This window comes from Xenopus laevis, chromosome 5L (genome assembly GCF_017654675.1).
Source record: "Xenopus laevis strain J_2021 chromosome 5L, Xenopus_laevis_v10.1, whole genome shotgun sequence".
NCBI lineage: Eukaryota > Metazoa > Chordata > Amphibia > Anura > Pipidae > Xenopus > Xenopus laevis.
This window is the reverse complement of record NC_054379.1, coordinates 23,030,209-23,050,896: the sequence shown is the minus strand read 5'-3', so window position 1 is coordinate 23,050,896 and position 20,688 is coordinate 23,030,209. Positions and strand designations below refer to the sequence as shown.

The window sequence follows — 20,688 nt, the reverse complement described above, 5'->3', positions numbered from 1 at the left end:
CCCCTGTGGCCATTCGGTGCCAGACTGGATTTCCCGTGTGACAGCACAATGGGGATGAAACAGAAAGAAGTTACCGAGTCGCATACATTCTCACATTTATTATCTTCTGGTGAGCTCTGTCTATTTATATTAATCTGCTAATGTAGGAGATTCAGAAAGCTGATATTTGGGAGCAGGGCCCCTTCCCAAAAGCTCCCAATTATCTCTAATCCTTTCTGCTGCTGTAATGCAGTTGGTCGGTTCTACTCCATGGATTTTAAAGGCTGCTGTTTTGGCCACTCCCAAGAGAGCGAATGATGTTATATTGTAGTGAAATGGGAATGCCATGCCATAGGTTTGTGCAGGGGTGCTTCACCAATGAGGCAAGTTGAGGCTGTCGCCTCAGGCGGCAGCGCCACTCTAGGTACCAGGGGCAGCAAAAATGCTGCTCCTGGTAATTTAAGAGCGAATTTCCGGGGGAGGAAGGGCAGCAGCAACTGCTGCTGCCTCAGGTGGCGGAGGGGCCAGGATCGCCCCTGGGTTTGTGTGCCCTCTCAGTATAAAGCTTGGGTGGCAGGGGCATGTTTGGGCAGAATTTCAGCTGCCCATTGCACTGCCCTAGGGATGCACATTTAGCTCCATGCTAATTAGCTGGCACCGCATATTCTACTATATACATGCAATCTATATGACTCCATCCACTGTTCCTGTTAGCAACCATGGTCTATTCTGTGGGAGTTGTTCACCTTCCAACACTTTTTTAAGCTCAGTTGGTTTCTGATAGTTCTTCAGAAAAAAAAACCTTTTTCCAATTACGTTCTATTTTCTATGTGTCACTGTTTTTCTAATATAGTGTAATTTTTTATCTTTTTAGCCTGGCGACTAATCTCCTCGTTTTTGCGACGACCAATCTCCCCAAATGCCTTACCTCTGTCTTGCACTGGCTAAAATGAAAAATCGTCTGTGGCATGGCACACGCGTCGCTAGGTATTCTGAAGTCGCCCGAAGTTTCCTCGCGAGGCGACTTTGGAATACGAAACGATGCGTGTGCCATGCCGCAGGCGATTTTTCATTTTAGCAGGCGCAAGACAGAGGTAAGGCATTTGGAGAGATTGGTCGCCGCAAAGACGAGGCAATTAGTCGCCAGGTGACTAAATCTCCCCAAATCGCCCAGTGTGACCTTACCCTGAAGCAGCTCAGGGAGGGGGGGTCACCGACCCTTTAAACTGTTCTAAATTGATACATTTAGTTGATACATTTCTTATCTTTGTCCCTGCTGAGCAGAATCCCTAAGTAAACCTTAAAAACAAGTGAATGTAAAATTGATGAGGTTGTTATTCTAAGCACTTTTGTAATGTACATTCATTATTTATTTTTTATATAATTCCAAGATATTTAAGGTTACATGTACTAGGAATTTCGTTACAACAGCCATTTCCTGACCAGTCTGACCACTGTGTAGTCAAGGAAGTTGTCAGGAGAAAGAAAGAGGCTGCTCTGATGTTCTTCTGCTTAGGAAAGATTTGAGAAAGATTTCTACTTTTTTTCCTAAGCAGAAGAACATCAGAGCAGCCTCTTTCTTTCTTTCTCCTGACAACTTCCTTGACTACTTGGTGGTCAGACTGGTGGGGAAATGACCAGCGGGTGGAGCTGTTGTAACAAAATTCATTGATGATAATAGTACATGTAACCTTAAATATATTTGAATTAAATAAAAATGAATAATGAATGAATATGGCAAAAGTGCTTAGAATAACGCCCTCATCAATTTTACATTCACTTATTTTTAAGGTTTACTTATCCTTTTAAAGGCAGATGTTCGAATTGATACAATAGTTGCTAATGTTCCACAGTTGCTGGCTGAGAAATGTATCAACTAAATGTTGCAGAATTGTACCAGTTTAGAGTCTGCTCCTGAATTACTGAACTCAAACACCAGAGACCGGAACCTGTCATCGGAAAACATGTTTTTTTTCAAAACGCATCAGTTAATAGTGCTACTCCAGCAGAATTCTGCACTGAAATCCGTTTCTCAAAAGAGCAAACAGATTTTTTTTATATTCAATTTTGAAATCTGACCAGCTGACCCTGGTCATGTGACTTGTGCCTGCACTTTAGGAGAGAAATGCTTTCTGGCAGGCTGCTGTTTTTCATTCTCAATGTAACTGAATGTGTCTCAGTGGGACATGGGTTTTTACTACTGAGTGTGGTTCTTAGATCTACCAGGCAGCTGTTATCTTGTGTTAGGGAGCTGCTATCTGGTTATCTTCCCATTGTTCTTTTGTTTGGCTGCTGTGGGGGAAAAGGGAGGGGTGATATCACTCCAACTTGCAGTACAGCAGTAAAGAGTGATTGAAGTTTATCAGAGCACAAGTCACATGACTTGGGGCAGCTGGGAAATTGACAAAATGTCTAGCCCCATGTCAGATTTCAAAATTGAATATAAAAAAATCTGTTTGCTCTTTCGAGAAATGGATTTCAGTTCAGAATTTTGCTGGAGCAGCACTATTAACTGATTCATTTTGAAAAAAAAATTTTTTCCCATGACAGTATCCCTTTAAACTTTCTACTTAGATTTTGAAAAAAAAAAAGGTTCAAAATAAAAAATGGAAAGTATTCGGAAAAATTCTTTATTTCTGGTAAACTACAGTATCTGAAACCAACTGAACTGAAAAAAAGTGTGAACAACCCCTTTAATCAAGCCTTCCAGGCCTGCCACCCGCCATAAGGGCAATCTCTACCCTCCCATTAGACAATCTGCTGCTTCCCGCTAATGAAGCTCATACTTGCTCTGTGAAGGAGACGAGGAAACAATTAAATTAGGTGTGACTCGTGCTACAAACTGCTCCAGCAACTTCTCCCCATCTGACTCTTGAACTACTGAAATAGTTTTTGCTGCTCTTAATAGAATTTGTTAATGCCAAAACATGCCTTCAATAATTAATTAGGCAGTCAGAACACAAAGTGATGAACTTACCCGCTCCCTTTTCTAATGAAGCGCGTGTGTGTGTGCTGTGCCCCCGGGATGGGGCTGATGGATTCCTGAGCTGATGAATTTCTGGGCTGGGGGGCAGCGTCACGTACCCACACAGCCAGAACTTAGAGACGTCTGCCTGGACCTTTGTTCCTAGAGGGTTATAGACTTTTCTTTTGATATCAGAACCACTAATTATTTCACTTTAATCTATTGTATTTATCCAGTTTAGTGGAACCAGCCGACTGGGTAGCGTGAATTCTGACTGTACCATTATTGGAACAGCCAGGACCCTATTTGGAGGACTGGTAGGGAAACCGCTCTATGTGGGTAGCACTTACCTTTCTAAATGAATCAGAACATATTTATTTTGTAAGATATGACCTTTTTTCAAGTATTCCGAGGTTTTTGCTTCAGTCTCCCGAGTCCCCCCCATCCCAGCACCGATCCACAACCTGCAGTGCTGCAGACTGAAATGGGTTCTGACCCTGCTTAGCTGGCACTTCCCTGCCAACCATCAGACCAGGCAGCTGCAACAACACAGACAAACTATCCCTTTCTTCTACACTGGCATCTCTGTGCCACTCGCCTGAAGCTAAAACCTATAAATACTCAATGGTCTGGCACCTCTGTACAACCTGCATAAAGTTGAACTCTACAAGTACCCACTGATCTGGTACCTCTGTGCCCCCAACGTGAAGCTAATCACTATTAAAGGGGTGGTTCACCTTTAAATTAACTTTTAAAATACTATAGAATGACCAATTCTAAGCAACTTTTTAATTGTTTTTCATTATTTATTTTTCATAGTTTTATAGTTATTTGTCTTTTTCTTCTGATTCTTTGCAGCTTTCAAACGGGCGTCGTCGTCCCCTTCTAAAAAAAGCAAATGCTCGTTAAGACTACATATGTATTGTTATTGCTACTTTTTATTACTGATCCTTCTATTTAGACTCTCTCCTATTCATATTCCAGTCTCTTATTAAAATCAATGCACTCTAACGCCAGGCGAATTAAACTCTAGCGCTACTTCGCACTCTAACGCCAGGCGAATTTTGGCTCTGGCAAATGGATGTAACTACGCAAATTCACTTAGATGCGGATTTCCCGAACGTTACCTCTTGTGCCACACTTGCCTTTGCCACCTCAGACCAAGCGAAGTGCAATAGAGTAGATAGGAGTTCCTCAAAAAAAAAATGAACATTTTTCTAAAAAACGCTGGCGACTTTCGGTTTGTCAGGGTGATAGACTGCAAAAGATTGTCAAATTTTTTTAGGGTACCCGGCTTCCCCCCTACATTTCCTTACATATGGCACATAAACTATACACTGGGCTCATGTGTAGGGCAATATAACAACTTTATTTTCTGTTAAAGGATAAGTAAATGTTTAAAATAAGTGAATGTAAAATTGATGAGAGTGCTATTCTAAGCTCTTTTGTCATTTACATTCATTATTTATTTTCTTTTTATTCCAATCTATTAAGCGATACATGTGCTGTTCATAATAAATGAATTTTGTTCCAACAGCACCACTTGCTGGTCAGTTTCTGACCAGTCTGACCACCAAGTAGTCAAGGAAGTTGTCAGGAGAAAGAAAGAGGCTGCTCTGAATTTCTTCTGCTAAGGAAAACAATTAGAAACATTTCTTACATCTTTCCAAACAGAAGAATATCGAAGCAGTCTCTTTCTTTCTCCTGACAACTTCCTTGACTACTTGGTGGTCAGACTGGTCAGAAACTGACCAGCAGGTGGCGCTGTTGGAACAAAATTCATTCATATTAACTGCACATGTATCCATTAATATCTTGGAATAAAAAGAAAATAGATAATGAATTTAAATGACAAAAGTGCTTAGAACAACACTCTCATCGATTTTACATTCACTTATTTTATAGGTTTACTTATCCTTTAAGGTTTCCCGGGCTTGTGTTGTGTAATGTATTTGCTGCAACATATACCTCCATTGAAATTTAACTTCCCGCCGTATGCAAATTAGCCAAGGCTAGCGCAACTTCACTTCACTTTGCTTGCCAAATTAACGCTAGTGAAACTTCGTAATTTTTTCGGCGCCCTGGACGCAACTTTGCATTTTAGTGAATTAGCATTGTCCTGGCGAATTTTCGCCTGGCAAAGTGTGGCGATTTGGCAAAGCCATCACTGGCTCAATTTCGGAGGTAAGTAAATTTGCGTCTATGTCCTTGAAACCCTCTGCCTAATACCCTGTACATAAACACTGCACTAGTCACTGGATCTACAATATTAATCCCCTTGGTTCTTTACTTATTTTTTTCTTTTAAAAAAGGCATCCATCCCTTCCTTGAAACAATCTACTGTATTGACCAATAAAGATAATCCCGAGGCATCACTCATCACATTGTGACATAAAACCTCCTGAATAAAACTCCCCAGAGAGTTTATTGTATGGAACTATTCATATAAATATATAATACCAGAAACACCATCCTGCCCCCATAGCCAATCTCCTTTCAGTAAAAATAAGGCATGAAATAAATGACTCCTGTAGTTGTTCCAGAGGCTGATAGAGTTTTGTGTGTGGGTGAAAGGCAAGTGAAGGTTAGTGGCACGTTGTCCTTGTGCAGAGGATCCTTATAAACCGCTTCTATACAACTTCCAATAAAAAAAGGAACAAAAAAAACCTTGTGATTCACTAACAAATGTCACTTCCCATCTGGCCCTCATCAAGATCTCTATCCCCCGGGACCAACATCACATCACAGCTACTTATTCAGGCAATAGCACTCGGGCATGCCAAGCAGATCAATTGCTCCTCCGGCTTCAAGCCTCGTATTCCTGGGCGCAACCCATCTGATTTCCCTGCTTGGTCTCCTTAAAGGGGAACTGTTTTGAAAATTAAAATTGAATATACCGGTAAGCTTCCTCATACTAAAGTAAGAAATGTTCTAAATACAATTCTGCATTGTTTCTGAAATAATCAAGTTTTATATATATTATATTCACTATCCTTCTCTCAGCATCTGTTTCTCTTCAGTCCGTCTTCATGCAGCAGTTGGGTGTCAGATGAATGATCCAATATATCCTATAGGGGTCTCCCTTTCCTAGCAGATGAATTAGAGCTCACTCAAATAACTGATTCCAGTACAAACAAAATCTAACAAAATAACTGCCTTTTGCACAAATTCTGCATGTAGAGAGACATGATGTCTGGGGATTTTAATAGTGACCTCTAATACATCTTCTAGGCAAAAGCAGGCCCCTGTAAGATATATTGGATCATTCATCTGACACCCAACTCCTGAATGAAGACATAATGAGGAGAAACAGATGCCGAGAGAGGAATAGTGAAGATAAACTTGATTATTTCAGAAACGGTACCGATTTTTTAACTGATTGTATTAAGAAAGTTTATTATTTCAGGGTGCTGAAGCTTATATTACATTTCAATTTTCGCGATAGTTCACCTTTAAAGAACTCACTCGCTCTCTCGGTGCAAAATCATAGCCAATGTACCAAGAATAAAAGTTAGTCAATGGGGAAAGCCTCTGAGATCAGAGTTGTGCTTAGGAGGAGTTAAGGACGACTGACCAGGACCCCACATATTATGGGATCTGCCGAGAAGCAGTCAAACTTAAAGGGATAGTTTCATGGGAAAACATTTTTTTTTTTTTTTTTTTAATGTATCAGTTAATAGTGCTGCTCCGGCAGAATTCTGCACTGAAATCCATTTCTCAAAAGAGCAAACAGAATTTTTAATATTTAATTTTGAAATCTGACATGGGGAAAGGCACTGGCGCGGGACATGCAGCCGGGCCCCCCCCTCCGTACGCCCGGAACCAGCCCGGAATTACGAAGAAGTCAGTGGCGTGCAAGCTGCCGGGGGCCCCTGAGGGGGTGCCCCTGCTCCCCCGGTAGTTACGCCACTGAACACAACATGTTTCGGGCTAGGCCCTTTATCACTCATGACAATCCCTTTAAATCATTCTTAAATTCAATAAAAGACAAATTGCAAAGTCGCTTGGATCACTGCATTATTGCACCAGTTAATTGATACAACAAACTCCCTCCTTAATAATGGTGATGTATTAATGTATCCTCTGTCCCTCTACTCATCGTACTTATTGGATCAGGCCTGGTTAGAACCTACCATCGGCTCCTTTATCCAACCTTCTAAAAGTCACTTTATCCTCTGGGTGTCACAGAAAGTCCAGCAGATAATTACTTGGGCCCACTGGGAGAAAAGGGCTCCTTAATAATTAGTGATCTCTCCGTCTCCATCTGTTCCTCCATTCGTCTGCCTTTCATCCATCCTCTGTTCCCCTCTCCCTCTTTCCTATCTGCCTTCCCAGATTCAGACTGTCAGGAAAATGTACTCGCCTCTAACTGCTTCAGAAGGAGCTTCCATATGCTTCAAGCTTCTACCTGATTGTGCTCATTACTGGCATTGTTTCTTTTTCTTTTTTTTTTTTGTAAGGTAAAATTTTTATTGTTTAACAAACATAAGACAAATCAACCCAAAACAGAAAAAATAATAATAAACACTTGTCGATCTTGATCAGTTATAATAGTTTAGATTCGTGTTGGTGCACATACAGTGTCTTAGCTACAACAAGTTATTGTTGCAAGTGGCTGTTGGTACCTAGGTGGAAATGGAAATTTCAACACAGATAAGTGCAGGTCATGTAAGTTCCATGGGGTCTGGATCAGATATTTAAACACCTTTATAACAAGTATAGATGTTGTAATGAAATAATGAATTTGTGTTCCTTGTTTCATTTGCAGAGGACTTTAATTATACAGCTTTTTATGTGTAGGTGGCCGATCCGCTTTAGGGCATCAATCAGGCAGACCAATGGGTTGACTATCTGTGGTTTGCCCAGTTCGGTGGCTAAAGCCTCCATTACAGTAGCCCAGAATTCCTTCACTGAAGACCAGATCATGTGAATAAAGTTGGCATCTGGAGATCTACATCTGGAGCATAGATTGTCCTGGCTTTTGCCAAAGGGGGGTTATGTAAACCTAGTAAAGAAGCTTGTATTGGAGAAGTCTGTCTCTTATCGAAATTAAGAAGCTGTAGGCCATATCTACAGCTTCCTCCCACTGCTCTTCATTGAGGTCAGGAATGGCCCGGTGTCCACAGGACATAAGCTATATCGAAATGGGGTTTGACTGTCACCACGATGTTCTGGTATAATCTGGACAATAACTTAGCGGGAGAGGGGTGGTAGAGAGTGCTCTCTAGGTCAAGCGTGACTGCATCCCACATGATACCCAAGGAGCTTATTCTGCCCTGCAGTGCCCACCTTTGATTTTCTTGCAGCAACATGATAGGGGAACACTTAAAACCTATGGCACGCGTTTAACCACCAAGATGGCCATTCAGTACCAGTTCATTATTGGTGTATTGCTTTCAGCCAACAGATTTCTCACCTTCTTCTTTGTTTTGGGGACATCAGAAAGCCACAAACATATTGAATATAAATAAATAATTTATAATAAATAAATGCAACATTCTCTTTAATCAAGATTATCTTCTGCTAATTTCCCCCCACCATAAATGTAGATTGAATGTGCCAAGTGTTACCCATGCCTCCTGCACTCATGCACATCAAAGAGGGTCAATTTGTTGCCTACCTGCCGCTTTGTCTTTAAGTTTTAATTACCTTCCATCTGGCGGGGAGCTCTGAAGGGCATTAGAGCTGGGGAAGAGTTCCATGTTGGTTGGTAATGCCTATGAGAGTGACGGTACCTTCTGTTTGATATGCCTTTGTTACAAGATTTTAATGAGCATTATGTAAGTTTTCTCAACCACATTAAGGGGGAAACGTCTTCACTTTTATTAGAAGAATAGCGTGGGACGCCACAACTGTTGATGAATTTGAGCTTGTGGATCATTATATCTGTCCCCTTCATCTTATTGGCAATGGCAGAGACATTTAGCCTTCAGAGGTGTTACGTTACTGGTCATTGGCATCTGGGTTCCTTAATGACGTCCAATAGCAGAGAGAGGCACGTGGAGGATCCTATTTTAGTGTGAGTTTTTATGAAGGTACCTCTTTCACTTTCACGTTATACATGTAACTTTATAAATGGGGCATAGGGGCAAATACTATTAAACAAATATTAATTGCCATGGATATTCTTACCGTAAAAAGTAGTGTGATATTCTTCTATCTGCCTAAATGCCTATGACTACGTATCTGACGATACGAAACGCGTTAGGACGCATACCTTTTAACTAATATGGAATAAAGTTAAATTTTTTTAACCTCCATGGCCATGGTTACAGGAGTGCGTGCAGATTGATTTTGAAGATTGATTTTGCCAAAGCTACGGGTTCGGGGCACGGCACCCGGGCCATCCGGCTAACTCGGTGAGTGAAAAGCTCTTTGGCTGTTTTCTACCATCCAAAGTAATTCGAGTGACGGGCCTGGGGTTTGGACACCCAGGTAAGATATTTCCGCTTGGTAAGGATTACCCAGTGGTTTATATCGATATAATTATTCAATTATTTGAGCAATTAATGGGGATTTTACCCGCAAGTTTAAAAGTGGTTTTGCTCTATGTATATAAAATAATTAGTCCAGAAGAGATTGGAGCCGGCATTTTCTTTTTGTTTATATGATATTCTTCTATGACCAGCAATGAGATCCTAAGGGTGGTACAGAATGTATTTATTGGAGACTAATGTTGGGCTTTGGATTCAGCAAGTTCAACGTTCTGGCTATTTTTGGTGGGTTTTGAGGAACATTAGTTCTCAATAAATTATACATTCAGTTAGCCAGGGTTATTTGAGGTCCAAGTTTCTCATAATTCCCCATCAATTTTCACTAACTCTTGACCAAACAGGCATAGGGAGTAGCACATAACACAACTAGTTCAGGCTGCTTACTTAAGTAGTGTTGCTGTGAGGACTCTCCCTGGTGGTCTAGTGGGGGCGCAATGGGAATGCCCCCCCCCCACGCCCGTCTTCGTTGGCGCCATCTTCTTAAGTGCGCATATTTCAGCTCAGCTGTTTCTGGATTTACCCGGAATTTGCCGAACGTGACGTCATCGGCGGAGAAAAATTTAAATATTTAAAGGGCTCTCTGTGTAGTTTTCTTTGCCCAAAGTAAAGGTCTATTTGTTAGTTCCTGAGTGCGATTCTCTGTATTTCTATTAGTGTTTTACCCTGTCTGTGTTGACCAAGTCCTGTCTGCTGCCTGTCTTTGACTGTATTCTGACCATTCTATTGGATCCTGAAAACCCTCTGGTATTTTGACCTGGCCTGTGACCTGATTATGCTTCTGACTTCTGTTTTGTACTACGCTGCCCGTTTGATAACTGATTTGGCATGTGACCCCGATTACACAACCGCTTACGGTTATTGTTCTGCTCAGCTCATCTGGTGTATTGACCAGGCCTGTGACCTCGACTTCGTTCCTGGTTCTCCCAGTCAGTTTAACGTGCGATTCCCTTGCTTGCCTAGAACTGTTCCCTGGGTCCTCTCATATTAAGACCTGATGGCACCCAAGTAGTGGAGGGCTCCTTCCGAAGCCAAAGGTGGCTGCTACAGACAGAAGACTAAACCGTGACCATGACCTAGGGGTTTGTTCTAGGTTCGGGATACAAATCATAACAATGGCTGCATGTTTCAGGCCCAAACTGAAGGTTCTCTTTAATCTGTCTAGCAGTTGATCAAGGCTCTCTCATCACAGTTCAGAAAACAGAGGGCACATCAACATTAAGAGGAGAAGGAATTGTGGCATGGAGATTGTCCATATTGTTTTACAATGTTTTGTCCCAACCCCTCCAGTTATCTGTTATAACCAACCCTCCAGTTATATATATATATCATATAATTGCATTTATCCCAACATGTTCTGGGGTATTCTAAATTATATATAATTCTAATAATAATTCTAATATAAATTAAATTGACACTATATTCTGCCATGATTTCTGGGGTATTATACGTGGAATTTGAACTGTATTTATACTGCTCTTTGTTCTGGGGTATTATACATGGAATTGTCACACCTTTATCCTGCTATGTGTTCTGGGGTAATATATATGGGATTGTCACTCTATTTATCCTGCTGTTTGTTCTATACATGCAATCGGCAGGGTATTTATCCTAATGTGTGTTCTGGGGTATATACATGAAATTGACACTGTATTTATCCTGCTGTGGGATTGGCACTATATTCTGCCGTGACTTCTGGGGTATTATACATGGAATTTGCACTGTATTTATACTGCTGTTTTTCTAGGGTATTTTACATGGAATTAGCACTGTATTTATCCTGCTGTGTTTTACTGGGGTTTATACATGGGATTGGCACTGTATTTATACTGCTGTTTATGTAGAGTATTATACATGGAATTGGCATGGTATGTATCCTGCTGTGTGTTCTGGGGAATTATACATGGAATTGCCATGGTATTTATCCTGTGTGTTCAGGGGTATAATACATGGAATTGGCACTGTGTTTATCCTGCCATGTGTTCTTTGGTATTTTAAATGGAAATGACGCTGTATTTATCCTACCGTGTGCTCTGAGGTATATGGGCCCGGGTGTGGAGCTTAATTTTCATGCCCTTGTGGCCTTGTACCCATACATAATACATACATGATAAATCCTACACAGGTGTTCTTCCCCTTGCTTCATCTTAGATTCCAACGACTTGTCCTTTAATTTTGTATTTCATGTAAATGGAAGATTCTCCATATTGAATGATAAAGAGTTTATCTCAGTGCGGCAAAGTGTCATTCAGAATGGGATAGTTGCCTGGGACTTGCCCCGTTGGCTCTGTCTGTTGGACACACAGGCATTGTGTAGTTGAGAATACCTTAAATTAGCCTCATGTTAATATTCCTTAAACAGCCTCTGCTTGTCATTAATGTACAGTTATAGTGCAGTATATACAGTTATTTCCCTGCTATATGCCATATGGTACAGTGTTTTTTTGGGGGGGGGGTTCTTATTTGAGATGAAAATCACAGGAAAGTGCGTTGGGTGCAATCGCATCTCCTTCTTTTATTATAACACATTCCATTCTAATGGTTTATGGCTGAAATCTATTTCTAATTATCACGTGATGTCAGCAAGTTTTGCTCATTGCTACATGGAATTCTCCAGTGTTTATTATGACAATATACCCCAAAACACTATAAATACATTGGGTTTAGTGGCCAAGTGCAGGGTGGGGGTTCTCCATATAGTCTTTCTGGAATGTATATAACTGAGTTGAATTTCCTTGTTTATTTTGTGCCCCCCCCATTAAATTGAGGGACAGGGGTTTATTTTGATTTCCATAACTCTGACCTTCCAAGTAAATGTATAATCAACACTTCCTTAATTGAAATTGCTTTACATTCCAAATTATTATAGAATATCTGGTTCTTTGCAATTTATCTTCATTGTTATCTTTTTCTTTATTTGCCTTCTTCTGCCAGGTTCCAAATTGGGGTCAGTGACACCCCGACAGCTAAAAAAAAGATTGCTTTTTGAGGCTATAGTTTCATTGTTATTGTTACTTTTAGTTCCTTCTATTTCTATTCAGGCCTCTCCTAATTATTTTCCAGTCTTATTCACACCAATGCCTGGTTGCTAGGGTAGTTTGGATCCTAGCAACCTGATAGCTGCGGAAATTCAAAATCAGAGCAACCCATTTAAGCATTCGTCATGCTGGTTTGTCTCCAACTGATTGCTAAACACTGAATATGTTGTCTCACCCTCAGGTATATCCGAATTGTTGGGACACACAACACCGTCAACAAGGTTTTCCACCTAGTGGCCTTTGAGTGCCTCTACACCCACAAAAGCTTCACCTTGGAGAATGGATTGATAGGTAAGAAAGATCCCAGCTGATTTGTTCCTGTGTTCCTGTTGATGGTTAGTGGGTCCAGTATCCACAAAAAAGTTGTTAATGATGCGAAGGTGGTAAGGCTGTGGGGCTGAATTCCTGAGGGGGTGCATGTAGGTCTCTAGCTTTTTTAGTTACCCTCATGCTACTTTCTCACTGCAAGCTCCTGATAAAACTGCCTCTGTGTTTGTGTGTTAGTAACCTTAGATTGTAAGCTTACTGGGGCAAGGACTGATACAGCAGAATATGAATCGATACAAATAGCCTGTGCTGTAAGTACTGTGCCGTCTGTGGATCCAACGGCTAGATCTCGCTGTTATAATTGATTTGTGGAATTTGCACGATGTCCTCTGTTCCTGTGAAATTCCCCCAAATTCTGCTCCTCATTACTCCTGTTTTGCTGCTAATTGACCTCATCACAGCAGTGCAGTAGAGCGGAACAGCGGGGCAGGAGGCAGAGGAAGAAGGAAGATTGGGATGTTTTTGGCAAACACTTTTTGTAAACAAAGTGACACAAATGGAGTCTGAGTTCCCGGTGGGAGATGCAGGACGCAGGCTGGTGAGTGAGCGGCGTCCCTTCCAGATGGTGTTTTTAATAAATGTATTGTGCGGCCGTGAGAAGGAGGAAATTCAGATGAAGGAGCGGCACACAGGCCCCCAAAGACACACAGCGAAATGGAGCACGTGCTGCAAACACAATACTTTGTTCACTTGGCAGCTTGAACGATGCCGGGGGCAGTTATTTTCCTTCCTGCTCCAGGGCCTCCGATCTGCTCTGGGTTTGTCTGGACCGGCTCCTACATTCCATTCAGCCAGCGATCTAAATTGCCGCTATTTATGTACTTTAGTCGACTACTGGAGAGCCGTGCAGGAGATGTTGTATTTAGGTGTTTCATATCGAAGGTTGGACCCCTGGTCATGCAGGAGTGCTAGGGCCCCCATCTGAAGAGAAGAACGTTTGGGGGAACTGTATGCTGCAGTTCAACTCAACAGCAAGAAGTCAGCATAACAAACTGCCAATTTCAGCCGTTATTTTCCGGGCATTACAGCTACTTTTCAGGCAACTCATTGGCCCTTTATCGGGTTGATAAGCAGGCGCTACTGTCTTATTTTTACAGAAAAAAAGCAAACATTTTTAAAAACTGTTATTTATTGCCAAATAAAATATAATTCATCCTTATTGGAGGCAAAACAATCCTATTGGGCTTAATGATTGAATTATTTTTTAGTAGTCTCAAATTTTGGTGATCCAAATTATGGAAAGATTCCTTATCTGGATAACAGTCACAGATCTGTACCAACTTGTATCAGACGCACTAACAATTTTTAGTAAACAATTTTTAGAACCACATTATGATTTTTTTTTATGTCTTAAATAAACACACACACACACGTGATCCAGTATCTGGAAATCTGTTATAAAGAAAGCTCTGTATTACAGAATAACCAGGCTTATTGAATTTTTTCATGATTTTATAGTAGACTTGAGGAATGAAGATCTAGATTATGGAAAGACCTGTTATCTGGAAAACCCCAGGTACTAAATATTCTGGATGACAGGTCCTATGTCTGTAACATTATCACAGGCTGTTCTAATAATACTAGGCATGCAGCAAATCCACTGTTTTGGATTCGGCCGAACCCCCGAATCCTTTGTGAAAGATTCGGCCGAATAATCTGAATCCTAATTTGAATATGCAAATTAGGGGTGGGAATGGGGAAAACATTTCTTACTTCCTTGTTTAGTGACAAAAAGTCACGTGATTTCCCTCCCTAGCCCTAATTTGCATATCCAAATTCGGATTCAGTTCGGTGAGGCAGAAGGATTTGGCTGAATCCGAATCCTGCTGAAAAATGCTGAATCCTGGCCAAATCCCGAATCGAATCCTGGATTCGGTGCATCCCTAAATAATACTACTACTAATGTTTATTTTACTTTCAGTTATTAATTTTAAAGTAACTCCAGTACTGAGATAGGTTTCAGTTATTGCTCTTAGGAGAGGCTGCTGTACTTTGTGTGTGTGTCTGTGGGACACTTTGCATAGAAAATAATTGTGAGCAATTTGTCCCCCAGCATCAATATAGCTGCCGGTGTAAATGACTTTGATGTGAGTTTTCTCATTGGCCAATCATTTTCAGTTCCCACAGAGAACGTTGCCACCATCGCTGAGTGCGCTAGTGTGATCGAGGGCGTGAGCCGCAGCCGAAATGCCTTGCTGAATGGCGATACAAGGAATTACGACTGGGATTCTGGCTACACATGTCACCAGCTGGGCAGTGGCGCCATTGTGGTCCAGCTTGCCCAGCCCTTTATGATAAACTCCATAAGGTAAGTGCCCCTACTTCATTCCCCTCATCCCACTGGTGTGACCCCCAGTAACTGAATTTGTGCTGCTACGTTAGCATTCCAAGTACATCTGTAAGGTAAGTCCTGCTCTGGGTCTGACCAACATTCAGGTGGGTGGAGTTAGGAACAACCTGTAGCGAATCAGAATGTTCATAGCAAAGAACTAACTGCAACTAAACATATCTGTGCAGATAACAAACCAAATGTTGTATTTGTGGTGATGTGTGGTGTCTCTATGGAATGAGAGACTGTGCGAGACTGTGTCAGATTGTTTTAGACTGTGTGAAACTCTAGATATAAAGAGAAACTTCAAGGAGAAGAAAAGCTACTAAGGCAGTTTATTGTTAATCGATTAGCCTCAACAGTGCAAGCTAGAATACCATTATTATGCTTTAGAATGCTTTTCCATCCGCTTTAGACACTGTTTGTTTAGGATAGCAGCTGCCATATTAGCTTGCTGTGACATCACTTCCTGCCTAAGTCTCTCCCTGCTCTGTCTGAGCTCAGATTACATCAGGGAGGGGTGGAGGGAGAGGAACAAACTGAGCATGCTCAAGGCGGATTAAGCTGAAAACAGGAAGTCTGATACAGAAGCTCATGTGTACACAATAGAAGGACTGAAATGCTGTGTTACTTTTGACAGAGGACTCAGAGCAACATTACATTGAGGATTTACTAGTGTATTCATATAGACCTTTCTGATAAAGTTTACTTAGTTTTAACCTTTCCTTATCCTTTAAGTTAAGTCCATGACGGTGCCAGTCTATATGTCCGACTGTACTGCCTACAACCAGTGCCCATGTTAAACCTCCCTATTCTTTGGGAATTTCACATGAATCACTCTTATTGATAAGAAATTGTCCAGCTCAAATGATTTACACAAGTCCATAGGTGCAGCTATGGGGGACTGCCCAAATCTGGGCATGAATAAAGAACTGGCTAAAAAAACCTTAAATCACTACATGTGCACCGGGCATTGTTTTTGTGCATTGTATATGGGCTGAAAGAGAAGCAAGTTGGGAGGATGCAACTACCGGCGACTTAATACGGCCATTCAGGGCACTAGTTGGTGGATAGCGGATATAGCAGGGCATATATGAAACCTTTGCAGCATAACTCACACAGCAATTGATCAGTCTCATTTAATATCCCCCTGTGAGTGTACCATGCTATTCTCTATTAGTGGCCTATTTTTGCCATTATACTTTCCATGGGGGTGTCGGAGGTCAGTGCCAGGAATGAGGGGGCAGGCTGTGCCCACCGGGGTTTCACTGCTTGAACATAAATAAGGGAGCGAGTTACAGTGAATCAGGGATCGATTATCTAAATGAGCAAAATGGCCCAGTTGGCTCCAAATAAAATTTAGCAAGGAAAGGGGATTATTTTGGGCACATTACCCTGTTACACAGAGTAAATATCATTATGTGATGTAAATGTGCTAGTTAGGAAATGGCAGTTCCTATGGTGATGACTGGCAGAGGGTGCTGGGATTTATAGTTTAACAAAGTCTGAAGACTTCCACTCACTTGTGCATGGCTTCAGCAAGGCATGTTTGGAGTACGAGAGTAATGCTGCAGTTTTAGAGTGAGCGATGGTAATGCTGCAGTATTAGAGTGAGTGAGAGTAATGCTGCAGTATTAAAGTGAGCAAGAGTAATGCTTCAATATTAGAGTGGACAATAGTAATGCTGCACTATTAGAGTGAGCGATAGTAATGCTAAAGTATGAGAGTGAGTAATGTTACTGGCTTAACCCCGTGTGTTACAAACAGGACAACGTGTGATTGTGGAACTGAGACAACAGTGGATTTCTCTGTCTTGTCGGCGGCAGAGCAGATGGAGCTCTTCCTGTCCCTTTGTGCCGAATTGGAACTCTTCGTATTTAAATGTCAAGGAACAACGGTAAAGGATTCAGATGGTAGTCAGTAGGCCGCATGCCCCCTTACACAGAGCGTTGGTGCCCATCCTTATTTATTTCATACCCAAACACACATTACTCGCTAACGTTTAAGAGATCCTGACGCCAAATATTAAACCTTTTTTACATCTATCATAATATTGTCTTTGCATGCTTTCTATAATTTTGCCATGAAAGTAGATTCTCCATTTTCCTCTCTGAGGGGGCTGCCATATTTGAGCTTCAGCAATCTGTTAGCATTAAAAACTCTAACAGACATGTTGAGAAGGGACAGTCAGGTTGGCAAAACTGTCATGTTTTTAGGAACTTCAGTAACAGTTACTTACAAAAGCAGCCCTATGAGTGAAAAATGATCAACATGACCTATAGGTAACTTTTGATGTACATTAATATTTTGAATAATAATTTTTTAGTGTCAGTATCACTTTAAGGGGCATATTTATTAACATTGGAGATAAAGATCACTGGTAATGTTGCCCATAGGAACCAATCCTATTTGTAACTTGTAGGTGACCAAATCGAATTGTTCATTGGTTTCTATGGGCAACATCACTGGTGTGGTTTGTCTCCAATGTTAATAAATACACGCCTAAATGTAGGAAATATCAGAAAACACAACAGCCACAGTGTATTTTATACATATTGTACGGGATCCACTTCCATACAGAACTCCTTGGAGACGGTGTCCCTCTTCTTTGGCATGGGCAAACAAATATTAGGCAAGTTGGCATGGTAAAACAAATATTAGGCAAGTTTCTTGAGTCATAAGAAACTGGATTATATCCCTCCAGTATCCAGCAGGGCCAACAAGCAGGGCAGTGAGATATCCATGTGACCAGACTGAATTAAAAAATCTGCTGCTCTCTGGGCTAAGATCCTGTTTTGCAGTTCCTAGTCAAGTCAGTGCCCTGACTGATAAGATCCACCCCTGCTATTCCTAGTAAGTGCCCTGAATATTAAGATCCGCCCATGAAGTTCCTAGCTAGTGCCCTAAGGGTAGGGACACACTGGGCGATTTGGGGAGATTTAGTCGCCTGGCGACTAATCGCAGCGACTTTTCTTCCGGAATGCCTCCCCTCACTCTGCGCCTGGATAAAATGAAAAGTCGCCGGCGCTAATCACACACGGCGATTCGTTTTCCGAAGTCGCCCGCAGTTGTCTCACGAGGAAACTTCGGGCGACTTCGGAAAATGAATCGCCGCGTGTGATTAGCGCAGGCGATTTTTCATTTTAGCCAGGCGCAGAGCGAGGGGAGGCATTCGGGGAAGATTGGTCGTGGAAAGTCGCTGCGATTAGTCGCCAGGCGACTAAATCTCCCCAAATCGCCCAGTGTGTCCCTACCCTAAATGCTAAGCTCCAACCTCGCTGTCCCCACTGCTGTCTTATCTCCTCCCCTGCTGTTCCTAGTAAGTGTCCCGACTGCTGTCTCAGCTCCTCTCCTGCTGTTCCTAGTAATTGTCCCGACTGCTGTCTCAGCTCCTCCCGTGTTGTTCTTAGTAAGTGTCCCAAATGTTGTCTCGGCTCCTCCCTTGCTATTCCTAATAATTACCCTGACTGCTAAGATCTCATCTGTAGTTCCTAGTTAACTGCTGACAGAGTTTGGTTCTGAAACCATGATCCTCCTCTACTTTCATTTTGTTTTCCTTCAAAAAAATACCCACAATGAATTTCTGTATAGAAGGGGAACACTGTGTTGTAGTGCACGGTACATGCAAAGGTTATAGAGAAGACGTATTATTGGCATAGAAATGCATTTGTCCTTTAAATCTAACGATTTCTGCTTTTATTGCATCGTGTTCCTGTGCAGGAGAGAGAATCAGCTAGCAGCAGTGACAGGCCAGGCAGTGAGGAATAGAGAGACCTGCAGAGACACCAAAGCTCCTTCAGGAGGTGCTGTTTAGCAGATCTTGCCTATTGTATTAAAAAGACCATGCTACATAAATATCAGCCTATCTGTTCTTATTTGTAGCATTTTGTTCATTGAAAAGTTAAGTCATAATCTAAAGGTCCATCCTGTTGGAATATATTAGGATTCTTTTTGAACTATACTTAGTAATAGGGATATTTACTGTAAACTGTGTACTGATGTGTTCTCTCTGTACGGGCTATGAGCAGACCTAGGGGGATGTTCCTGCTGAATTGTGCTTAGTACAGAGGAAAACCTATGCTGCCATAGTGTTATGGTATCTCTCTGTACAGACTATGGGCAAATTTAGGGGACTGTTCCTGCTGAATTGTGCTTAGAACAGGGAATACCTATGCTGCTATAATTTTATGGTATCTCTCTGTATAGGCTATGAGCAAACATAGGGGGTTATTCCTGCTGAATTGTGCTTAGTACAGAGGAATACCTGTGTTGCCATAGTTTTATGGTATCACTCTGTACAGGTTATGCGTAAACTCAGGGGGGTTGTTCCTGCTGAATTGTGCTTAGTACAGGGGAATTCCTATGCTGCCATAGTTTTATGGGATCTCTCTGTACAGGCTATGAGCAAACTGCTGTTCCTGCTGAATTGTACTTATTGTATTGGGGTTGATTGGGGACACATCTAGCTCCATTAAGTCACAGCCTGTTATTTAATATTAGGCGAGTGCCTAGTTCAATTCCTGCCGTCTCCCTATTTATCACTTGCAGACAATAACCCTCCCCCCGGGGAGCGTGTACCTGATGTGCTTCAGCGAGTGTGCCGTCTCCCAGAGATAAATGGCTCTCAGTGAGCTCTGCAAGTGGGTAATTGAGGAATAATTATATCATTTTCAAGCCATTTAAAACATTAAAATTTAAATAAGAGAAAGCGGCTGAGATTGGGCCCCATAAAAGATAACGGGAGAGTGTAATAACCAATGACATCGGAATCATTGGAGACTTCATAGAGGCTTCCTATGGGCCGTCACTTCTTGATATGGTTAGGCGCCACTTGGGATCCCTCTGCTGAAGAGTTCCATCCCCTGAGACTCCGACCCTTTATACCATAACCCTTTCAGTGCCAGGGATTATATAAGTATAAGTGATACATAATAACAGTTCATATCCAGCCTGGCAGTCACAGACCTGGGCACCCACTTTGTCATTTCAGGTTATAGAAACTGATGTTGCAGCAATTAAAATGCAGTTTTAGGTGAACTTCCCCCTTTAGTTAGGAAAACTCTTTGAATGGAGGCATAAGAGGGGAGACCATATAATTAATTGACAAATAACACCAAAATATCTAAGGGCTTTAAATAAAAGATGCGTTGAATACTGGAGTAGGATTCACCCAAAGCTCACCCTTTTGTGCAGGATTTGGATTTTGCTGAACTGGATCAAAACCCTTAATATCATGTGCATCATATTTAATTTAAGGGGAGGATTTTGCTCATTTGCATATTAATTTAGCAATTTTCTCTGGCTCCCTCCCATCTAGTACCAATGGATTGGAGGAAACCTGATGTTATTTAAGTACTGTTCTAGGATCTGTTATCCAGAAATACGTTATCCAGAAAGCTCTATATTACAGGAAGACCATCGCCCATACACTCCATTGTAATCAAATAATTCAGTGATCCCCAACCAGTAGCTCGTGAGCAACATGTTGCTCTTTGACCCCTTGGATGTTGCTCCCAGTGACCTCCAAGCAGGTGCTTCTTTTTAGAATTCCTGGTTTAA

The 20,688-nt window shown here is 41.6% G+C and overlaps 1 protein-coding gene across 2 annotated transcripts in view; it reads left to right on the top strand.

Moving 5' to 3' along the window:
* The window catches only part of btbd9.L (BTB (POZ) domain containing 9 L homeolog), a 78,365-nt gene that overhangs the window by 23,957 nt on the left and 33,720 nt on the right, over positions 1–20,688 (top strand). The window contains exons 7-10 of one of the 2 annotated variants that reach the window (NM_001095433.1): positions 12,655–12,764; positions 14,919–15,108; positions 16,897–17,026; positions 18,850–18,984. In NM_001095433.1, coding sequence (NP_001088902.1) covers positions 12,655–12,764; positions 14,919–15,108; positions 16,897–17,026; positions 18,850–18,897 — 478 coding nt within the window. In that variant the 3' untranslated portion in view covers positions 18,898–18,984. Of the gene's footprint in view, positions 1–12,654; positions 12,765–14,918; positions 15,109–16,896; positions 17,027–18,849; positions 18,985–20,688 lie in introns of those variants that run through there. The other variant, XM_018262064.2, reaches the window with a different exon arrangement.